At 48.3% G+C, this 21,479-nt stretch overlaps 1 protein-coding gene across 4 annotated transcripts; it reads right to left on the reverse strand.

Moving 5' to 3' along the window:
- Positions 1–3,166: 3,166 nt before the first annotated feature.
- On the reverse strand, positions 3,167–20,795 carry TMEM39B (transmembrane protein 39B; the record flags this gene model as incomplete). 4 transcript variants are annotated; one of them, XM_082668625.1, is made up of 9 exons in its annotated part: positions 3,167–3,529; positions 5,046–5,166; positions 8,480–8,667; positions 9,576–9,912; positions 16,988–17,142; positions 17,460–17,543; positions 18,182–18,401; positions 18,913–19,039; positions 20,700–20,795. In XM_082668625.1, 9 exons carry the CDS (start codon positions 20,701–20,703, stop codon positions 3,287–3,289), a joined length of 1,479 nt encoding a protein of 492 aa, XP_082524751.1. In that variant the 3' UTR covers positions 3,167–3,286. The 4 variants fall into 4 exon arrangements, with proteins under 4 accessions (XP_082524751.1, XP_082524750.1, XP_082524752.1 ...); XM_082668624.1 differs by lacking the exon at positions 20,700–20,795 and having other exon boundaries at positions 18,913–19,082; XM_082668626.1 differs by lacking the exons at positions 18,182–18,401; positions 18,913–19,039; positions 20,700–20,795 and adding an exon at positions 17,659–17,736.
- Between the last annotated feature and the right edge of the window lie 684 nt (positions 20,796–21,479).

Below are 21,479 nucleotides of genomic sequence, written 5' to 3' on the forward strand. Positions count from 1 at the left end.
ATCTGCAGGACGGCAGCCCGAAACGGACAAACAACTTAACAATCCCGGGAAGAAACGCGCTTTCGGCCCCACCGCCTAGTTCACAGCGACGACCGCATTTAAAGAGACCGCAGCTACTAAAGGCGGGGAATAAGGATGGAATATGAAAGGAGTGGGTGGAGAAAAACTGGGAGGGATACCTACTAAAGAAAGTTAAGTGTGCTTAGGATTTCTCAGCTTTTTCTGCTATTTCCTTTTTGTAGTGAGGTCTCCTCCCGTAGAAACTTTTTCTTCCAGAAAGGTATTCCTTCCTTTTGTAGTTAAAACCACCCATAGACCCTGAACCGGATATATGAATAAGGAGTCATCTGGAAAGGTGAAGTGACTTGCTCAAGGATATAGCGATAAGGAAATGAAGAAGTCTAGAGTAAACCCGATTACAATCTTATTGGGAGATACAAAGTGGAAAAATAATGAGACCGGTGCAGTGCTTTATAGTTGACAGAGCTATTTCATTTAGCCTTACTGCAATCTCTCTGAGGGCACAAGTCAGTTCTATAGTGTTCATCACTGATCTCCAGCACCTAGCACAGCATCTGGCACGTGGTATGTGTTCCATGAATAACTGTTGAATGAATAAACAAACGAATGAATAGATCTGTGAGTTACACAAAAAAAGGGATATGATCTCCCTTTTTAGACATGAGGAAATTGAGGCTCTGAGGTTCATACATCTTTTTTTTTTTTTTAATATTTATTTAGTTTGGCTGTGCCAGGTCCTTAATTGCGGCACGCGGGATCTTTAGTTGGGGCATGTGGGCTTCTTAGCTGCAGCATGTGGACTTCTTAGTTGCGGCATGCAAGATATAGTTCCCCGACCAGTGATCGAACCCACGTCCCCTGCATTGGAAGGCGGATTCTTAACTACTGGACCACCAAGGAAGTCCCGTTGTCGTGTGTCTTTTGAATCATGGAACTTACGGCTGGTGCACATTAGACCTCCCTTTTTGCATAATAGGATTCCGGTCCTTCTGTCCCCCACCTCAACACACAGAGGAAGGCTATGTCTTCAAGTCACTGGTCCCAAGAGGGAGCTATCTTTTGGAAGCCCAGGTCCTGTCATAACAAATTGCCACCTCTAGTTGTGGACCTGGCCCACCTAGGGAAACAACTCAAAAAGCCAATTCTAGGACTCAGGGTCAGGAAAGGGAGTGTTATCTTTCTCTTGCTACTGCCACTTCTCAAGGTCAGACCTCTTCATTCTCTGTTGGTCTATTTTACCTGCCTCCTCACTGGTGTGCCTCCAGGTTCTCCCATTTGCACCCATTATCTCTTTAAAAGCAGAGATCTTTTTTTTTTTTTTTTTCTTTTGCGGTACACGGGCCTCTCACTGTTGTGGCCTCTCCAGTTGTGGAGCACAGGCTCTGGACGTGCAGGCTCAGCGGCCATGGCTCACGGGCCCAGCCGCTCCGCAGCATGTGGGATCTTCCCGGACCGGGGCACGAACCCATGTCCCCTGCATCAACAGGCGGACTCTCAACCACTGCGCCACCAGGGAAGCCCAAAAGCAGAGATCTTATCATGTCCTCTGCTTAGTGATTTCCTACTAACGGCCTTAGGTAATGCCCAAACATTTCAATCTGACAGTTAGGCTGGTCCTTACTGGCTTCTTGCGCTACTCCCTGCCAGGCAACCCAGGCTCCATCCATATTTGGGGAACCATATTCCCCCAAATATGCTCCTATCTTCGTTTGTGCCTTTGCATATGCTCTTTCCTCTGCTTGGAACGCAATGCCCTCCCTTCCCCCTTGACTATGAGGTGAACTACTCACTTTCAAGACCGAATACAATTTTCACCTTCTTGAAAAAGCCTGTCTTTCCAGACAGAGTCAGACTATCTGTCCTTTCTGCTCCCCGGTGCCCTGGACACACATTTTCCTCAGCAATTGGCAATCTAGGTTGTTCACAAGGTGTCTCTCTCTCCTGGTTGTCTATGAAGGGACAGTATCTTCCTCATCTTTGTTTCTGTCCCAGTGCCTGGCACAATGCCTGCCTCCGCAGAGGTACCACAAACATTTGCTGCAGTGTCTGCCTCCTGTACACCACCATTGGAGCATCTGCATAACTTGTAGCCAAACAAGGGCTCAGGGGACACGGGCAGACTAGATGAATGGCTATGACCATGTCTCCTCTCCTGCCAGCCCCTGAGCCCTCCATCCTATGCTCCACAGGAGCCAGGTGGCCTTCCAAGCCGCTTTGTTTCCATTCAAGCCCTTGGCCTTGCTCACACACCCTCCCTAGCCTAGAGCCATGGGTCCTCCCTGATCCAGTCCCTGCAGACCTTTCCAGATCCAGCCCACCTCCCCGCAACTTTCCTTATCTTTCTTGCTCTAGGAACCACTTTCTGCTTACCTTCTCCAAATACCCCAGGATGCTACTGCTCGGCTTGAAGCGCCTTTACCCCCTCTTGTCCACCTAGGAAGTGGCCGATACAACTCAGACTATCCCCTCCTCCAAGAAGTCCAGAGAGCATTAAATGTTCTCTCCCCTGTGCTATTCTGTACCTTGTAACTGTTATACCCCTCCCAGTGTAGTGACTTGTTTGTTTCTGTGTCTTGGCATCTTCACCATCTACCTCGGCATCTGACACAGAGCAGGGTCTCAGTGACTGCGTGCTGGGAATCAGTACATCACATTCTGCTGGGATAGTAGTGTTATCTTTCAGAGGGTTTTGGGACCCAGCGCTACTACTTCCTAGCTGTGTTACCTTGGGCAAGTCATGATACATAGCTCCCTGAGCTCCTGTTTTCATCTATAGGAGTGACAGCACCTACCTCCTAGGGTTGTCATAAAAACTGGATTAAGACAAGGCCTGTCATACATGTAGAACAGCCTCTGGCACACAGTGAGCATTCAGCCAGCAGCAGCTACCATGCTATGGTGACCTCGGGTGTCTCATCTTTTCTCCACCGGAGAAGGCAGAGCTCACAGGGGCCCCAGAAGCCACACATGGGGTGTCCTGGCCAAGAATCCCACACCTCTGCTCTCTGCCTGACAGGCAAGAAAAGGAGAAAGAAATACAGGACACAGGCTTATTGGGAGTATAAAAATAGGACTTTTTTTTTCTCCTCATAATCACATCAATTATCAAAGAAAAACAGTATGTAACAAAAATACAAAGCTCTGGTGGATTTTTTTTTGTCTGTTTTTGTTTTTTTTTTTGCCCCCCACCCATCCCTCCCCAACAGCCGATTCCCAGGGAGCCCCTGGCTGAAGCCTGGATGCTGTCCCTGGGTCGCCCTGGGGCTCAGGAGAACCGGTGGTCTAGGTCCCTCTGGGGGTTGACCGAGTACGAGTAGGCCTTGCCCAATACCAGGCGGTCTCGCAGCAGCTTGAAGAAGGCGTAGTAGTTGCTGAAGAGGATGAGTGCCAGTGAGATGGTCTGGTGCCACTTATCAGAGGACATTAAGGAGTACAGCTGGTAGACGATGACAGCGCCCTCCAGCAGCAAAAGGATGTTGAGGATCCGCAGGGGTTTGCTGAAAAAGAACTGCCCAGGAAAGAGTAGGCATGGACTGGAAAGTGGGCTCCAGAAACCTGCCTCTTGGAAGGGGGTTCTGGGTAGGCCAGTGAAGGGGTCAAGTTCTTGGGCCCCATGCAGACTTGGGTGGGGAGGAAGACTTCGTAGGGTTGGGCGTGGACCTTGCCATCTCTCTGCCTTTGTTTGTGGTGTTCCTTCTGTCAAGACTACTGCTTCCCACAGAAGCTGTTTAAGATCCGGATCAAAAAAAACAAAAAAAAGATCCGGATCAACTTCCACCTCCTCCCAGAAGCTTTTCTTGAGAAGTCCTTCTTGTTCTCTCAAACTTTTGCTGGTCGAAAACCAACACCTTATTATATGTGACTTCCTGGGTACTGTCAGGCCTGAACAAAGTAGAATCTTATGACAGAGGCATGGAAAGTTATTATAGACTCTACAGCCTGAGTCATTTACTATTTCATGTGTAGCATCCCCCGCTAGGCCGGAAGCTTCCAGGGGACACGGAGACACATCACTCTTACCTGGTGTCTACAGGGCAAGGTAGAGTGTAGAGACTAAGAAAATTTTTCTGGTCAGTTTAAAAGAATGATCGATGTCCAGGGATCTTGATTCTGCAGGGGCCAAGGTACCTAAACCTCAAGAGCTGATTATAGGATGGCAGGAGAAGTGCCAGGAAACAGGAGTCTGAGAGACCAGCACGCCAGGCTCAGCTCTGCACCTGACAGGCTGCAGGACCTTGGGCAAGTCCCTTCCCTGCCTGAACCTCAGGTTTCTCTACTGGGAAAAGAAGAGGTTAGCCCAGATCAATGATTTCTCAAACCGTGTTCCTCAGAGCCCCAGGTTCCAGGAGGTCTTTTAGGGGCTACCACAGTGGTAAGCAGGAAGTGAGGGGAGTTCCAACCCTTTCAAACAGAGCAGCGCCATGAAGTCCTATATACTGAACTTTAGTTTGACTGAGTTGGAAAAAAGGATTTTGACAGTAAAATAAGTAAATAAAATGGAAACCACCAGCCCAGATGATTTTGAGCAGCCCTTTCCATAGTACTGAGTCCATGAGCCATTACCATTAGTTCCCAAGTTTCCCAGTAAGGCACCCTTGGAACAAGTTAAACTCTCTAAGCTGATTTCAGTACCTGAAAACCAGGACAGCCCTGGTATTTCTTTCATACACAAGGTTCTGGTGAAGACTGAATGGGAGGGTGCATGGGAAGTGTTTACCACAGTGCCTGGCACACAGTAAGGAATGACGAGTGTAATTATTTTCACCACCAACAACCCCTCCTTTTGTTGTATCATCTTTTCTACCTCCACCCAATGTTTTCAAAGATCTGGTACCAAGTGAGCTACAGTTATGAAGGGATCATTTGTATGGCTGTCCTTGGGCTGCACATGTGCATTGTCTTCTTTTGGATTTGGGAAATATTGAAAATAGCCGCCTCTTGCTATGACATCGCCTTCCTGCCCCGCTGATCCTCCTGCCCTCTAGATCAGGCCCCACCCCTCCTTCCCAGGGGAGGAGACTCACGTGGAACCGGAAGTGGGAGACGTCGGAGGGGATGGCCACGTTGTAGTGGCCCACTGCTTTGTAGACGTTCTTGCTGTGCTTCACCAGCACGCCCTGTGGCCACATGCATTCTTCAGTCCACCTGGAGGCACAGCCCGACAAAACTCCCTTACACCCAGCTCACCCACACAAGGGGATGTGAGAAGACTGAGCATGGGGTGACCACCAGGGCTCTACTCCCATTTCTATCACTTAGACACAATGACTTTCCTTTTCTGCGTCTTAGTTGCCTTTTCTGTAAAATGGGTAACTGTAAGAAATTCACTGCACTGGGAGTCGGAAGGTTTAGGGCTGACATTCATGTCTCTGAGGGATTTCAAGAAAACCCTTTTCCCTCCCTGGGGTCATTTTCTTCATCTAGCCTCCCATCAGTCTCACCTCTAGCCTCCCAGCAGTCCACCACACAGCTGCCCGAGTGGTCTTTGTGAAACACCAAGCCAAGCCTGACTAGTCTCTCCTCAAAACCCTTTGAAGGCTTTCCGGTGCCCCTGGAGTCAAGTCCCCAACAATGTGTTATGGCCTCCGAGTCCCAGTGTGGCCTTCCATGACCCCCACCACATAGCACCTGCTCAAGCCACCCAGAACTGCCTCTAGTTCCTCCAGCACTGCTCCTGTCTCTTCATAAGGTGCTCGCTCCAGCTGGGCTGCTCTTCCAGATGCCTTATCCCACAGAGTTCAGCATCTTTTAAATGCTCCCTGAATCTCCTGCTACCGGTCCACTTTCCCCAATGTGTTGTCACTTATTTATTTCCCTGTATCCCTCACTAGTCTGGGAGCACTGAAGGGGAAGGCATGGTGTCCAGTTCATTTCTGTGTCCTCGGAGCATGCCACAAGGCTTGGAACAGAGGCGCCCCAGAGAGCATGTGAATAAGGTTGTGGGACCAGTGAATTCTCTTCCATTGTTCTTTGAGATCTCCCAGGAAATCTAAGGGTCCTGGGCCAGAGGACTGAGAATAACTGTCCACAAGAAGCTCAATCTCATGCTCCTGTCCTGTTGATTCCTTCATGTAAAAAACAGTTACCATGTCATACGCAACAACATGGATGAACCTCACAAACAATATGCTGAATGAAAGAAGCTGGACCCAAGAAGAATGTCTACTGTATGATTTAATTTACATGAAGCTGTAGAATAGGCAAAACTAACCTATGGTGAAATGAAATGAAAAGATGGTTGCCAGGGGGAGGGGGTCATTGGGAAGGGCCATAAGGAAATTTTCCGAGGGGCTGGAAATGTTCTGTATCTTGATGGGGGAAGGGTTACATGGGTGTGTATGTCTTTATCAAAACTCAAGGAATTGTACACTTCAAGATCTGTGAATTTCACTGTATGGAAATTCTACCTTAAAAAAAGCTCACATACAAAAAACACAAAAAATTTGCTGTTGGACCTATCACAAGCCAGGCATTTGCCAGGAGTGAGGAGATGGCCGAGGGCTTGACAGACAAGGACCCTGACCTCCAGGAGCTTTAGTCTTGGAATGACAGGCAAGTAACTAAGCAAACACAGCAGAGGAGGAGCACAGGCAGGGCAGGGACACTGAACCTATCCTGGGTGGTCAGGAAAGTGTTCCTGGAGGACGCAAAGTGCTAAACGATGAATAGGAATTAAACAGGAAAAGAAAATTGGAAAGGTCACTCCACGCAAAACATGCATCATAGGCAAAAGCCTGCATACAAAAGTACATATAGGGACGTCCCTGGTGGCGCAGTGGTTAAGAATCCGCCTGTCAATGCAGGGGACACGGGTTCGATCCCTGGGCCGGGAAGATCCCACATGCCGTGGAGCAGCTAAGGCCGTGTGCCACAACTACTGAGCCCATGCGCCACAACTACTGAGCCCATGCACCACAACTACTGTGCCTGCACTCTAGAGCCCACGAGCCACAACTACTGAAGCCTGTGTGCTTAGAGCCCATGCTCTGCAACAAGAGGAACCACTGTAATGGGAAGCCCGAGCACCACAACAAAGAGTAGCCCCCGCTCGCCACAACTAGAGAAAGCCCGTGCGCAGCAACGAAGACCAAATGCAGCCAAAAAAAAAAAAAAAGAACATACAGAATTGGAGGATCCGAAGAGGTTGGGTCTGGCTAGAGCAGAGTATGAGTTGGGGCATGGGAAGAGACAGAGCAGAAAGGCTGGTAGGAGTCAGTTCATCATGGGAAGCCACGTGAAGGAGCCTGGATCTTACCTGAAGACCATGGTGAGCCATGGGCAGGTTTATCCTCATATTCAGCCATGTACTCTCTTTCTACTCTCCCCTGCCCTCAGAGCCTTAGGCTAAGCCAAGCCCCACTTCAGCCCATTTGGCAATATCCATCCACTCTCTGGACCACCTGGACAGAGCCTGAGAGGGACCCTGACTGGCATGGAGGGCCAACATCAGGAGGCTTGGCCTCTGCGGCCTGCCTTCGCATCTCTGTGCGCCTACCCCTACAAACCTGTCCTAGGGGCCTCTTCTCGGCTGGGCCTTGTGCTGGGCCCAAGACTCAGATGTGATTCAGAGATGGTCCCAGCCTTGAGGAGCTTCCAGTCTAATGGGGGAATACAGGCAGGAAAATTAGCATAACCGGGGTAAAAAGACGGTGATGAAGGGCTGTAGAAATGCTAGGCACCAGGAAGGATGGGTCAGGCTGAGGGGAGGACAGCCCAGCCCCTCAGGGCTCCTGAGCAGGGTGACTTCTGCCTCTGCTCTGAGTGCAATGCCATCCCGCAGCTGGGCCTTTCTCACCCCACTCATCCTAACTCTTTGTGTACACGGCTATCACCCGCACCAGACTGTAACTCCTCAAGGGGTCTCGTCTTAGCCATTTCCTCCCTGTGGCTTTTCTTCCCTGGCCAGGGTATGTCATCAACTAACACAGCACCATACCCTGTTACCAGACTGATGTTTCTAAGGCACACCTTGGAATGGGTCCCTCCACTGTTCAAAACCCTCCAGAGCTCCCCTCTGCCTATAGGTCAAAGTCCAAGCTCCTTTGTCCAATACACAGCACCAGGCCTGGGACAGCTTAGGTAGAAGTAAATGCTTTCTGAAAGAGTAGATTAGCCAATGATTGGATGGATGAGTGAGTGGAAGGAGGGAAGCAATGAGTGAATGCATGAGCAAATCAGCCAATAAGCAAGTACCTAAGTCAGTGAATGAGAAAGTCAATGAGTCTATGAATTTACCACCTGCCTTCCTCCCATCTTCAAGACACTGCAAGTTACCCAAGGACAGGAGACATGTCCTTCCTGGGCCCTGCCATATCCCACTCTGGCCACAAGGCCTAGCATACAAGACATGCTCAATAACTATTTGCTGATCGAATGAATGAGTTGATGAGCGGGGAGGTGAGTGACTCCAGACACTGACCAGGGGGGGCTGGGGTCGAGCAGAGAAGGGCAGACTCACGGGTGCTGCAGTACATTGGAGCACAGTGCTGGGTCCACCTTCTGCCAGCAGCCCAGGTGGGCAGCGGCCTTATGCAGCAGGTCGCAGTAGCTGGCAGGCAGCAGGTGCTGCATGAGGATCACCGAGGTGCTGATGGACACCAGCAGGAAGAGCTCGCAGGACCAGCGCTTGTCATAGTAATGTGTGTTCTGGGGGCAGCGGGAGGTGGGTGAGACCTTGGACACCCATAACGGCCTCACTCCCTCCCCCATCCCTGATTCCATCTGTCTCGGAGATCAAGACAGCCCTAGAGAGACCTCGGGGTGGCCTGAGACGAAGGACTGAACACCTAACAAAGGTGGCTTGATCATGGGCTTAAACCCTATGCCCACTACTCAGTTTTCTACAAAGAAAAATTATTCCCACTCTGAGCCAGAGAACAGGCTCTGGGGTTCAACAGAAATGAGTTCAAATCTTGGCTCTGCTGCTTAGTCACTATGTGACCTTGGGCAAGTCATTTCACTTCTCTGGGCTAGCTTCCTCATCTGTTAAATGAGGATGAGAGTAACCACCTCTGAGAGGCGTGAGGAGGATTATAATACTCATCAAAGCTCTAGCAGGTTGTAGGTGCCCAACGGACATGAAGTCCTCTCAACCCCCAATCATTCAGTGCAGCCCATCCTCAGAGAAATGTGTCAAGCCAGCTGGGGAGGTACCTTCCCACATGGCCATACAAGCCAGAGAGAGAGCACAGGCCTTTGGAGTCACTCAGATCTGGATGACTCCTGCCTTTCGAACTTAATGACAAAGCAGGACACCGTGACATGCCTGTGCCAAAACCGCCACACTGAAACACCAAGTCACCGCCTTCCGTTACCAAGTATTACAAACAACAATGCCATGTCCCCCTCGCTGGCTGGGGGACCTCGTGCGGGCCACGTGCATTCAGCGAGCCTTGTTTTTTCCACTCTAAAATGAAGGCAGGAGTCACTCTGGCCCTCAAGAGCACATATGGGAATCTCATCAAGAGCAGCAGAGTTATTTATGCGAGCAAGAGGGCTCCTGGGGGGCAGGCAGCAGGGTGAGGCCCCTTTCCTCCCTGGGTCAAGCTACGCACCTTCACGAACCAAACAGGCACAAAGGCCACGTAATAGGCGCTCAGCATGGAGCTGACCAGCACCTCCTTCATGCGCCAGTTGAAGTCCATCTTGAGGAACTCCACCTCACTGCGGATGAGGCTGGGCGACAGGCAGCAGGCGTGGGTGGGCATGGCGTCCGGGCCGTACAGCTGCCGCGTGTGCTGCTTCCACGTCTCCCGCAGTGTCAGCAGGTAGTCCCGGCTCCGTGCCAGGCCACTGACCGCCTCCCGGGGACCCATGGAGGCCATGTGGCTGAAGAGGTTTGTCTTGCGGAGGTCACAGTTCAGCTGCAGGAACGGAATGTACATCCCAAACCTGCTGGGGAAGACAGTGGTGAGGGCAGGCCTGCGCAAGGGCCAGGATCCCAACTCTTAACCACCAAGGGAATCTTCTTTCCTCCTGGGCTTTAGCTCTCCTGGCTGTTCAGAGGGGAGACTCTACCGGTCCCTCTAGCCATCCAGCCTCCCAGCCAATGATCAGTCATTCAACCCATGTATTAGCACTAAGTGCATGCCAAGCATTGTGCTGAGCGGCAGGTATACAGTAGGAAGCAAGACACGAGTCCCGGCCCTCACAGACTATTGCTGCCCAGCAGTAATCTTAACAGTCCACATTCACTGGGCACAACCAGTGCTCCAGATACTGTACTAAGTGCTTTACATGCATTCTCTTCTTTTGTTTCTCTTAACTCTGTGTTAGGTACTGTTAGTTTGTGCCCTTTTCAGCTGAGGAAGCTTTGACTCAGACAGGTGGAGTGGATTCCGAAAGCTCACACAACTAGTAAGGAAGTAGTAGAGCTGGGATTCAAATCCAGAACTGTCTGGCACCGGTGATAAAGACAGATACTCAGCAAATACTACAAGTAATTCATTAATTGAAAACATACATGGGGAAGAGATATGGGAACATATGTATATGTATAACTGATTCACTTTGTTATAAAGCAGAAACTAACACACCATTGTAAAGCAATTATACCCCAATAAAGATGTTAAAAAAAAAAAAAGAAAATATACATGGTACCACAAAGGAGAGGTAGACATTGTCATGGGTGCACATGGGGGCAGCTCTGTAGCTTGCAGAGGAGGACAGTTCAGGAACAATATTTATTGTGTGTCTATTATGTGCCAGGCACTGAAATGGGCCCTTGAACAGTACAAACCACTTCCCCTGAGGAGTACCCCTAGGTCAGGGCTGGAGCTAATTAGTTAAGAGATAGTGTGTGTGGCTGATATCATTTAAGGAGAAAACTAGACAGACCCATAGCCCAGAAGAGTAGATCATTAAAGTGGGTAAGTGCCAAGCACAGTACATGGAACGTCACGATAGGTGCTCTTGACAGGCATTCCTTGTTTTAGCTTAGGGCCTCTCAATTTCCCCAGGCTCTCAGACATAGCTCCAGGAGGGTCCTGGGCTGCTGCCAGGAGCCAGACCCAGTGAGAATGCTACATTTTCTTATCTATAGTAATGTTCTCTTTCTTTATTCTGAACTTCCAGGAAGGGATATATGAGTGTTCTTGGGCACTCATATAATTAGCCTCTTTGGGTTTTTGCTTTCTGGCCTATAGAATGGGAATGCTTCCACTTCTCCTAGGGTAAGGTTCAAGTAAGATAACTTAGAGAATTCTGGTCAAGAGCATAACCTTTGGGGTCAAATAGGCTAGGATTAAAATCCCAGCTCTGCCACTTACTAATGCTGTGATTTAGGGCAAGTTATATAATCTCTAGGAGCCTCAGTTTCCTTAACTTGCCTTAAGTTACCTAGCTTGTACTGATTCTCTACGCTCAGTCAGGCATTATGCTAGTGTTTTTATAAATACTCTCTTTTAATCTTTGCAACAATGCCCAGCATGGTGTCTGGCCTAAAGTAGATCAATACAATTTTGTTTAGGAAAGAAAGAGGTCAATGATTCTGTGGGACAGAAAAGAACACTGAAATGGGATTCCCAAAACACTCTTCAGGGCACTTGGTGGGAATGAGGGCGTGGGGCACCTACATGAACATACAAGGGCTTCAGACTCAACCTTAAGGACAAGTACTTAAGAATCTTCTTGGCTTTCCCACTAAGAAGGACTGCCGATACAATTAAATTATTTGATAACAGTGAGTAGCTGCTCTGACACGTCACAAGTTAGAAACAACTTCACATGCAAGACGGCAGATCCTCTTTCATCCTCTCCATCCTAGATGTGACAGTATCAATGTAGAAAATAAATAAATAAAAGTAGAAAATAAATCCATATCAGCAAAGAGAATGGGAGTGAGGGTTATCAGTACATAAGTGATTCTGACAAATTTACACAGCAGATGGAAACATGTTGACAGATGAGGAGGTCATCATCTAGAGTAGCGCAGTCCAATAGAAATATGAGAGTCACACATGTAATTAAAAATTTTCTAGTAGCCGCATTAAAAAAAGAAGAAATTAATTTTAATACTCTATTTTACTTAACCCAATATAGGCAAAATATTATCGTTTCAATATATAATCATTATTTATGAATGAGATATTTTACTTTCTTTTTTTGTACTAAGTCTTCAGAATCCAGTGTACATTTTACACTAACAGCACATTTCAGTTAAAACTAGCCTATTTCAAATGTTTAATAACAATAGGCAGCTAGAAGTTACTAAACTGGATAGCATAGGTCTAGAATGTGCCATGAGAGGGTTACAATGGGGGTAGGAGCTTATCTGCCCAGAGTGACCCAAGAGATACTGGCTTGAAGTGGGCACATTTGATAGAAGGTAGAAGTGAGAAGCAGGGCTGAACAAATGGGATTAAACACAGATCTGCATTCATTTATGAGTCACTTCCTTTATTCTCCTACAAACCTGATACAATCTGCCCTGAAAGATTCTTCTCTAAAGAAACTGAATAAACTGAGGAGAACTGAGGTCTCCAATGGGGGCACCCTACAGTAATACCCCCCCTCCGCTTTCTGGTCTATGGGTGCACACAGCTTGACAATTAGCACCTCACTCACTCTTCCTAAAGCAAAGTCTACCAGTCAGTGTGCCCTGCCCACATACTTAGAATTCCCAGTCAAACCTCCCATTCACGTATACAATGGCAGAGGGAGAGAAAATGCATTCCAAGCCACTCAGTCCTCCACTCTTAAATGTAAACAGACAACCAAAGAAACTAACTACACTTAGAAAATTAGCAGCATGAAACAGAAAAATTGACCTAGGGGAAAGACAAAATTGAGGGAATGTAAGAGATCTTTAAAACAAGAACAGAATGCTATGAGAAAAGAACAATCAGAGGGGCTTCCCTGGTGGCGCAGTGGTTAAGAATCCACCTGCCAATGCAGGGGACACGGGTTCGAGCCCTGGTCCGGGAAGATCCCACATGCCGCGGAGCAACTAAGCCCGTGTGCCACAACTACTGACCCCGCATGCTACAACTACTGAAGCTCGTGCTCTTAGAGCCCGTGCTCCACAACAAGAGAAGCCACTGCAATGAGAAGCCTGTGCACCACAATGAAGAGTAGCTCCTGCTCGACACAACCAGAGAAAGCCAGTACACAGCAACAAAGACCCAATGCAGCCAAAAATAAAAATTAAATAAAATTAAAAAAAAAAAGAAAAAAAAAAGAACAATCAGAAATCCAGAAAGAGGACTTAGAGATGAAAAATACGATTGCTGAAAAAAATCTCAATAAAAAAGCTGGAAGATGAAGTTGAGAAAATCCCCCTAAAGATAAAGTAAAAAGAAAGAGAAAAAGATAGATAGAGAAAGAGAGAGACAGAGTCAGAGAGAGAAAGAAAGAGGGGAGGGAGGGATGGAGGGAGAGGAAGAAAGGGAGAAAGATGAAAAGTATGAGGGAAAATATAAGAGAAACAGATGACCAATCTATGAGGTCTACCATCCGACGCAGAGAAGTCCCAGAGAGAACAGAAAAAATGGAAGGGAAGACATTATCAAAGAAATAATAGAAGAAAATTTCCCTGACCTGAAGAAATACACAAATCTCCAGGTTAAAAAAGTCCTAGAGTACTGATAAGATGAATGACAAAAGTTCCATATCAGACACATTCTTGTGAAATTTCAAATAATCAAAAGATAAACAGAATGCTCCCAAAAGCTTTCAGAAAGGAAAAAACAAGTGATCCACAAAGTAACTGGAATCAAACTAGCATCAGACTTCTCATTAGAAACACTGGATGCTAGACACAATGGAGCAACATCTTCAAAATTCTGAGAGAATATGAATTTGAACTTAGAAATCGACATTTGGCCGAACCATCAATCAAGTATGAGGGCAGAATAAAGACATTTTCAGACATGCAAGGACTAAGACTGTATATACCTCCCATATACCCCTTGTTAAGAAAATTACCTCATAATGCACTCCAGCAAAATAAGGGAGAAAACCAAGAAAGAAGAAGACACGGGATCCAAGAAACAGTGGATCCAACCCAGGAGGGCAGGAAAGGAAGTCCCAGGCTGAGAGCTGTATAGCAGGCTTAAAGAGCAACCACTCCAGACTGGAGCAGGAGGATGGAGGGCTCCAGGAGGGATGTCTTTGGACGGAAAAATGGACTCCAGGCAACAGGTAGTATGACTGACAGGCTGGATAAACTTGAGGATATGTTGAAGGCCCATCATTCTTTTGTCAACAAGAAAAAAGAAAGGCAATTAGAAACTCCAAGAAAACTAAAAAGCTATATAAGAAAGTTACAATCTAAATATGAAGCAAACTAAAATGTGGCATGGTTTTAAGCAATTGATGGAATATCAGAAAAGAGAAACCATTTGACCTTGACACTAGGAACATTCTTTTTTTAAGAGGCCCAAGATTATAATTCAGTAAATATAGAGAAGGAATATCATCTATGCACACTACTTGGTCCTGCAGTGAATAATATTTTCATATTCACAATAATATCAAGGCCACTTATTGGTTTTTAATTTTTAGAATTAGCCTTAGACAAAGAATGGAAGACTTAAATGTGGCTATATAGGAGAATGTGAATGTCAAGCATGACAATATAAGAGTACAGCTGCCAGGAAGTGATAGGAGGAAGAGGGGAGGAAAAGCCAATGGACAGGGTTCCTAATATTATGTTCTTACATAAAAGGGATTAAGACACTGACTATTGTTGATGGAATAAAAAACACAGGCATACTCATATTATTGAAAAAGAGGCCCAACAGAAAATTAAAAATAATAACAATTATCAAATACTAGGAACAGTACGGATAGAAGGTGAAGTAAATCTTCATCTGTCAATGCAGGGAATCAATGTATATGTGCATGTGTGCGTGTGTACGTGTGTGTGTGTGTGTGTGGTATGCTTGCATATGCACAGAACATTCATTTCCAGGATATATAAGAAACCAGAAACATGGCGGTTACCTCGTGGTGGTTAGGTTCCCTTCCTTCTAAGAGTGGAAGGAAAACTGGGTAGCTGGGAGACAGGAGTCAAGGGAAGAATTTTTCATTCTACGCTCTTTTATCTGTTTTTCAGTTTTAATGATGTGAACCTATTACCCAATTATAAAATCAATAAATAAATGTGTAAAGAAATAAACAAAAGCATAAGGATATTAAAATTATGGAGGTAACTCAGGGAACACTTAAAACCAGAAACAGTAAAAGAGGTTGCTTTTGAGAAGTGGGACTAAAAATCTGGAGGGTGGGGTTAAAGGCTGTTTCTCATCATAAGCTTTTTTTTTTCTTTTGGCCACACCACACCTCGTGGGATCTTAGATCCCTGACTAGGGATTGAACCCACACCCTCAGCAGTGAAAGCACGGAGTCCTAACCATTGGACCACCAGAGAATTCCCATCATCAAGTTTTTTAGCACTATTGAATTTGATTTTTTTATGATATACGTGTCTTATATTAATAAAAATTTAAAGATTAAATAATATAAAATAAAGCAAAAAATGAACACTGGGTGATGTCTGAGTAGTCACCAGAAAGTGTCAAATTAAGGCAACTGTTGACATTTCTAATCAGTACAACCTTGGAGGGCCATTTGTTGATATCTATCAAAAATGTAAAACATAGCTTTTGGTGCAATAATTCTACTTCTGGGAATCTGTTGCACAGAAATTTTGGACAAGTGTGCAAAGATGTATGCAAAAGAATGTTCCCTGCCTCATTGTTTCCAATAGGGAAAAGCTAGAAACAACTCAAAAGTCCACCAACAGAAGACAAACAAAACCAATTGTGAAAAGTCAATTCAATGGAATATTATGAGGCCATTTAAACAACTGAGGCAGACCCATATATACTGCCATAGGAAAATATCCAAGTTATATGACTATGTGAACGTGTAATAACTTATACATTATCATTCATAGAGATTAACCCTATTTTTCTGTTTTTAAAAAATGTGTATGTGTGGGTACTTGCACAGAAAAAATTTAGAAGGACATGCTGCAAGATAATGGTTTTCTGGAGGACTGAGATTATGTGGGACTTCCATTTACTAAGTTAAAAGCTTCTGTAAAGTTTAATATTGTTACGTGACACATGTATCACTCTTGTAATTAAAAACTAGTTATAACTAAAGCAAGTGTGATTTGGCTCCTACCATGACAGTGACCTTTTGATCACGCAGGGGAGAGACGAGTGTCCAGTTCTGAAGCTTCCCAGGGAACAGAGGTGACCCAGCCTGAGGAAGTTCATGACTCAGAAAGCCCAGGGGTTGGGAAATGACTGCTAATGCCCAGGCAGCCAGCAGCCTGCCCCAGAAACAGCCAGAGTGGACATCTTGCCAAAGCTCTCCCCAATTCTAGTCTAGAAAGGGGCAGGCCTGTGCTCCTCCCAGACACTATCTTTCCATCCTCAACAATCCGGGTTCTGGCAAGACGGAGGAAGTGAGTGAGCAAAGCAGACACACAGACAGACATACGGATATGCATGTGAAGATACACACACACACACACACACACACACACACACACACACGCTTCATGCACAGACACCCACACAGAAACTTGCGTGCACCCAGGTGCTTGCAAGCATACATACCTGGGGGAGGCACCGAGAGACTACATAAACACTAAGATATGCAAAGAGACAGAGAAAGAGAAAGAACCAGAGAGAGAGGAAAGGAAGAGAGAGGAAGATGAAGCCCGTGCATACCCCCTCAGGAGCTGCGGGATATACACTCAGATCTGAGTCCCCTTCTGACCTCCCCCTTGAGGGCACCTTGGGGAAATTATGCCTGCTGTCTCAGTTTCTGCTCCTGCAAAAGAAAGCTAATCGTCCTGATCTCAGAACGATATTGTCAGACAATGTGAGAGGGTACTGTTGCTGCCTGCCTGTGAGTCTACTGGGTACGGGGGCCCAGTGCCCAGCCACACTCAGGGCAGAGGTCAGGAACAGGTGCTGGGCAGTGAGGGGGTGGAGTGAGGGGTACTCACGGATAGCAGAGGAACAGGAGGTTCAGGAAGGAGTAGGTCCTGAAGAGGTGGATGAGGGAGCGGCACAGACTCCAGCCTGTTGCCGTGAGAACGGTGAAGCGGGTGAGGAACAGCATGATGGAGCGAAAGAGGGAGACCTTCCCCCTCTGAGAAGCCTGGGTCAGGGCGAGATAGGACGGGATGGGGCCTTGGATGGAGGTCATGGGGGCTGTGCCCAAATCCCACCCAGCATGGCCCGTGATCCCGCCCGGGGAAACGTGGGGCAGCAGGCTGGGCAGAACCTGGCAAGGTGAATCCTTTCCCTCGACGCCCAGGACTCCAAGAGCCGATGGGATGTAATACTCTTCAACCAAGTTCAAAGGGAGCCCCAAGGAAATGCCTCAGGGTTGAAGGGCTGGGCACACCTCCTTGGTACCCCCACGGGTAAAGGGGAGTCCCAGAGTTCCCCAGCCAGCCTCTGGGACCCAATCACCTCCTTCACGATGGACCCAATGAAGCGGCGGCCCAGAACAATGGTGGTCACCATCAGCAAGTTGAAGTCGATCAGGTGGAAATTCTGTCAGGGGGCAGAGGCTGGGGGTCACGTGGGCCCCCTGCCCATGTACGGGCTTTTCGCATACCCACCTCCCCCTGCCCAGTCCTTTCCATCAGGACTGTCCCCACTCTCTGACCTTCATAGGCCTCCAGCTGAGTCAGACCAGGAAAATACCTAGAGGAGTAGAACAGGACCCAGAGGAGGAAAGTGGGACAGTCCCTGGAGACAAGAGAGTGGTGTGTGAGCCCTCTTGCTCTGATCACCCATGCCCCTGCCCCTGCACCTCTCCTTCTGCACAGAGCTCTTTCCTCTCCTTGAAATAGCCATGTATGCCTGTGACTCACCTCCCCCACAGGACTTACGACTCTGTGCTCCTTTAGACAAAATCTGAGTCAGATTCATCTCTGCTACCATTACACTGTGTAGTGTGGTGCTGAGCACACTAGGGGTGAGCGTTCAGGAATCATCAGTTTCCTGTTCTTTTTATACCTCTCATGCCCAGCATGAGGCCAAACACACAGGGTTCTGCGTAAGCTATGCTAAACTAAAACCAAACATGTCACTCACACACACACACACACACACACACACACACACACACACACACACACACACACACACACACACACACACACAGCGGGTCCTAGCTGGGCACCTACCAGGGAGGTGTGGGAGGGCGGGTGGGAGGGCGGATACCACCACACTGTCTTGTAGATGTTGATGTAGTGGACGAAGAGGGCTATGAGCTGGCAGAAGAAGAGCTGCAACTCAAACAGAATGCTGGCCTGGACTGGCAGCTCGGGGATCTTGCAGTGCTGCAGGGGCACGACCGTCTGGGTGGCCAGTGGGGGGCTGGAGAGGCCCGTCCCAGAACTGCTCCTGGGGGTGGGAGGGAACAACATCAGGAGCTGACCTGAGAACCCTACCAAGAAGCACTTCTGGGGCACAGGATTGCAAAGCAGGACCAGAAAAGCAGCTCAGGGTAGGGATGGAGTCCTCCTAATCCTGCCTGTCAGACAAAGGAGATGACAGAGCCTTTTCCTATTCATAAGCTGATTCAGTCTTTCCAACATTCCCCAGGAAGGAAAGAATTATTAGGTCCATTTTACAGATAAAGAAAAGGAGGCCCAGAGAGGGGAGACAACTTGTCCAAGCCACCAGCAAATCAGAAGCAGAACTGTAACTGGAATCCAGGCCTTCGGGTTTATTACACTATGTCCCACTGCATCTGTCCCACTGACCACCCTCTGGGACTTTTCTGCTGCTCCCCACCCTTTAAGCTCCCATCTGGCATCTAGGGTATCACACCCTAGAGCCCAGTCAGGGAAAGCTTTGTCCAGATTGCTCCTGAGAGCCCACAGTGAGGCACAAGAGACAAAAAGTAGTTTACCTGGTGCGCGAACGGACACTGGTGACTGATGCGCTGGAAGTGTGGCCCCCACCTGAGCCCCCAGAGGATCCTGGCTCACAGAGTGGATTTCGACAGTAGGATGTCCTGTTGGGACCTCTTCGTCCTCCTGCAGGGCTCGACATAAGGTAGATCCTCAAGCCAGAGGGCATATATCAAGGATAACAGCAATGATACTGGCTGCCAGTTACCTGCTGTCTCATTTTGTCGCTCAGTTACAGAGACCCATGATCTGGCCCCTGCCCACCTCTTCCAACTTATCTCCTACCATTCCCTGCCTCGCCCCCATGCTTCAGCCAGCCTGGCCTTTCTCTCTTTGAGCAAACCAAGCTTATTGCTACCTTCTGCACTTGCTGTACTCTCTGGAGAGCCACTCCCTGCCATTTTGTAAGTATCTGCCCCCATAACTCTCTATCTTATTTTTATATTTTTTCACAATTCACTCTTCATCTTATTCATCTGTTAACATATTTACTGTCTATCTTTCCCACTGGAATGGAAGGCCAGTGAGGTCACTATCCTGATCTGTCCTTTTCACTGCTGTATCCCCTCCTCCTACCACAGTGCCCAGCATGAAGTAAGTGCTCAATAACTGTTGATGAGGGAATGAATCCGGAAAGGTTCCACAGATTGGTAAACTCAGTTTACATTGTGTCACAGGTAGTCTGGGGGTCTGGGTCCTGCGCTCTTAGCGCTGGTGTACACTGCTCCTTTCAGATACTACAACTCCCTGTAGGCTTACAATTATGGGCACCCTTGAAGTTTTTTCTCCAGGACCCAAGATCCAGTTCAGTGGGCAGCCTGGACTCTCACAGTCAGGACCCAGGGCCTGAGCACAGTGTCAAGGGAGAATGGTGTGGTTGTGAACCCAAAACTTGGACCTGCAACCTCTTTTTCTAGGCTTAGCAGTCTAGCCCAAGCTCCCAGGCATCACCCTGCACAAAAGTCCTGCAAAAGCTCCAAGGCACCACCCCAGTCCCAGTCAAAGTTATAGCCTTGTTCATACCTCCTCATGGCAGCAGAGCAGCCTCCACACACACACACCCCTTGCCCTAGCTTCTCAGCCTGTAAGTTTTTCCCACATGTCTCGGAAAAGTTCTTGTCCGGGAGCTCTGCCCCAAACAGCCCCCAGCCCCAAAGCTCTGTTCATGTACTACTGTACCTGGCTTAGAAAATCCCACACAGACACCCTCAGTCCAGATGCTCTGCCCACACCCACTCTCCTCTGTTTAGAAGCTCTGCACCCACATAAAGCCCCTCAACCCAGAAGCCCCGCCTACACACAATTGTCAGCTCATAAAACCCGCCCACAAGCCAATAAAAGCTCTCTCTGCCCAGAAGCCTCGCTCCAGAGTGGGCTCCCTTCTTCTGGAAGGTCTCCTTCCAGGCCCACCTCACCAGTACAAAGCCCCTACTGCCCAGAAAGTTTGCCACTGCACCGGGGCCTACAGCTCAGGAGCTCCGCCCTTAGCACTAAGGCCGCGCCCGCCGTTAAGCCTCGGCCCACTCTAACCCAGAAGACTGGGTCCTCACCAAAGCCCCCAGGGAGCCTCCGCATTTGGAAGCCCCTCCCACCGCTCCGATGTCCCGCCCCCACAACAGAAGCCCCACCCGCAAAACGACAGGAGGGGGCGGGGTCCCTCTACGCCCACATCCCCTCCCCCTCCCCTCGCCGGGATCCTGTCCGCGTGGGGGAGCAATTAGCAGCTTGGCCGTCCTAACCCCCGAGCCCGCCCGTTCCCGGGCCGAGTTGGACCCGCGCCGCTCACCCATCTCCTCCCCCCGGCGCTCTCCGCTTCGCCGCCGCAGCTCCAGCGGGCAATATGTCGGAGGCGACGGCGGCCGGGAGAGGACTAACCGCCGCAGCCCAGTCCCCTGGTATCAGCTGCGCGCTCCCGCCTCGCCGCCAAATTTGCATACAAGGCGGGCTAGAAGCTGGGGGCGCGCTTCTTAAAGGGGCCGCTCAGACCAAGGCAGTCCCGCGCGCTCTTTGTCTCGCGGTCCCCCACGCGTTTCCTGCAGATGCTGCTGAAAAGCCCGAGAGGGAGGGGAACTCACCTTCTTCTCTTACCTTGCGTGCCTTCTCCCAGCACCTCTTCAGGGCCGAGGGAGGGGGCCGGAATAGCCTCTCGGTTCCTGCATCCATGAGTGTTCCTCCGGCGCCTCAAACTCATCGCGTCCCAAGTTGGGCTTTCATCTTTCCACTTTGGCCTTATTGCTCTTAGGTCCACCCCAATCAAAACCTGGGAGTTATTTCCCCATTTCCTTCTACCCCCACATCCAATCTTCCACCTAGTATTGCTGACCCTAAGTCCTAATTATTTATCACATCTGACCCTATCCGTCTTCCACCACCTTAGTTCAATTCCTGATTCTGCCAGTTCCAAGACTTGAAATCCTGTTTCTTGCTCTTTACTGGTAATATTCACCTTATAGGCCTTGGTGGCCTATAAGGTGAAATAATGCATGTAGAACAGAGTCTGTTTTTGTTTTTTTCAGAGTCTGTTGTAATTAATGTTCGCTGTCATTACTATTATGATATATGGCAA

Source organism: Grampus griseus (assembly GCF_964374135.1).
Source record: "Grampus griseus genome assembly, chromosome: 1".
Taxonomy (NCBI): domain Eukaryota; kingdom Metazoa; phylum Chordata; class Mammalia; order Artiodactyla; family Delphinidae; genus Grampus; species Grampus griseus.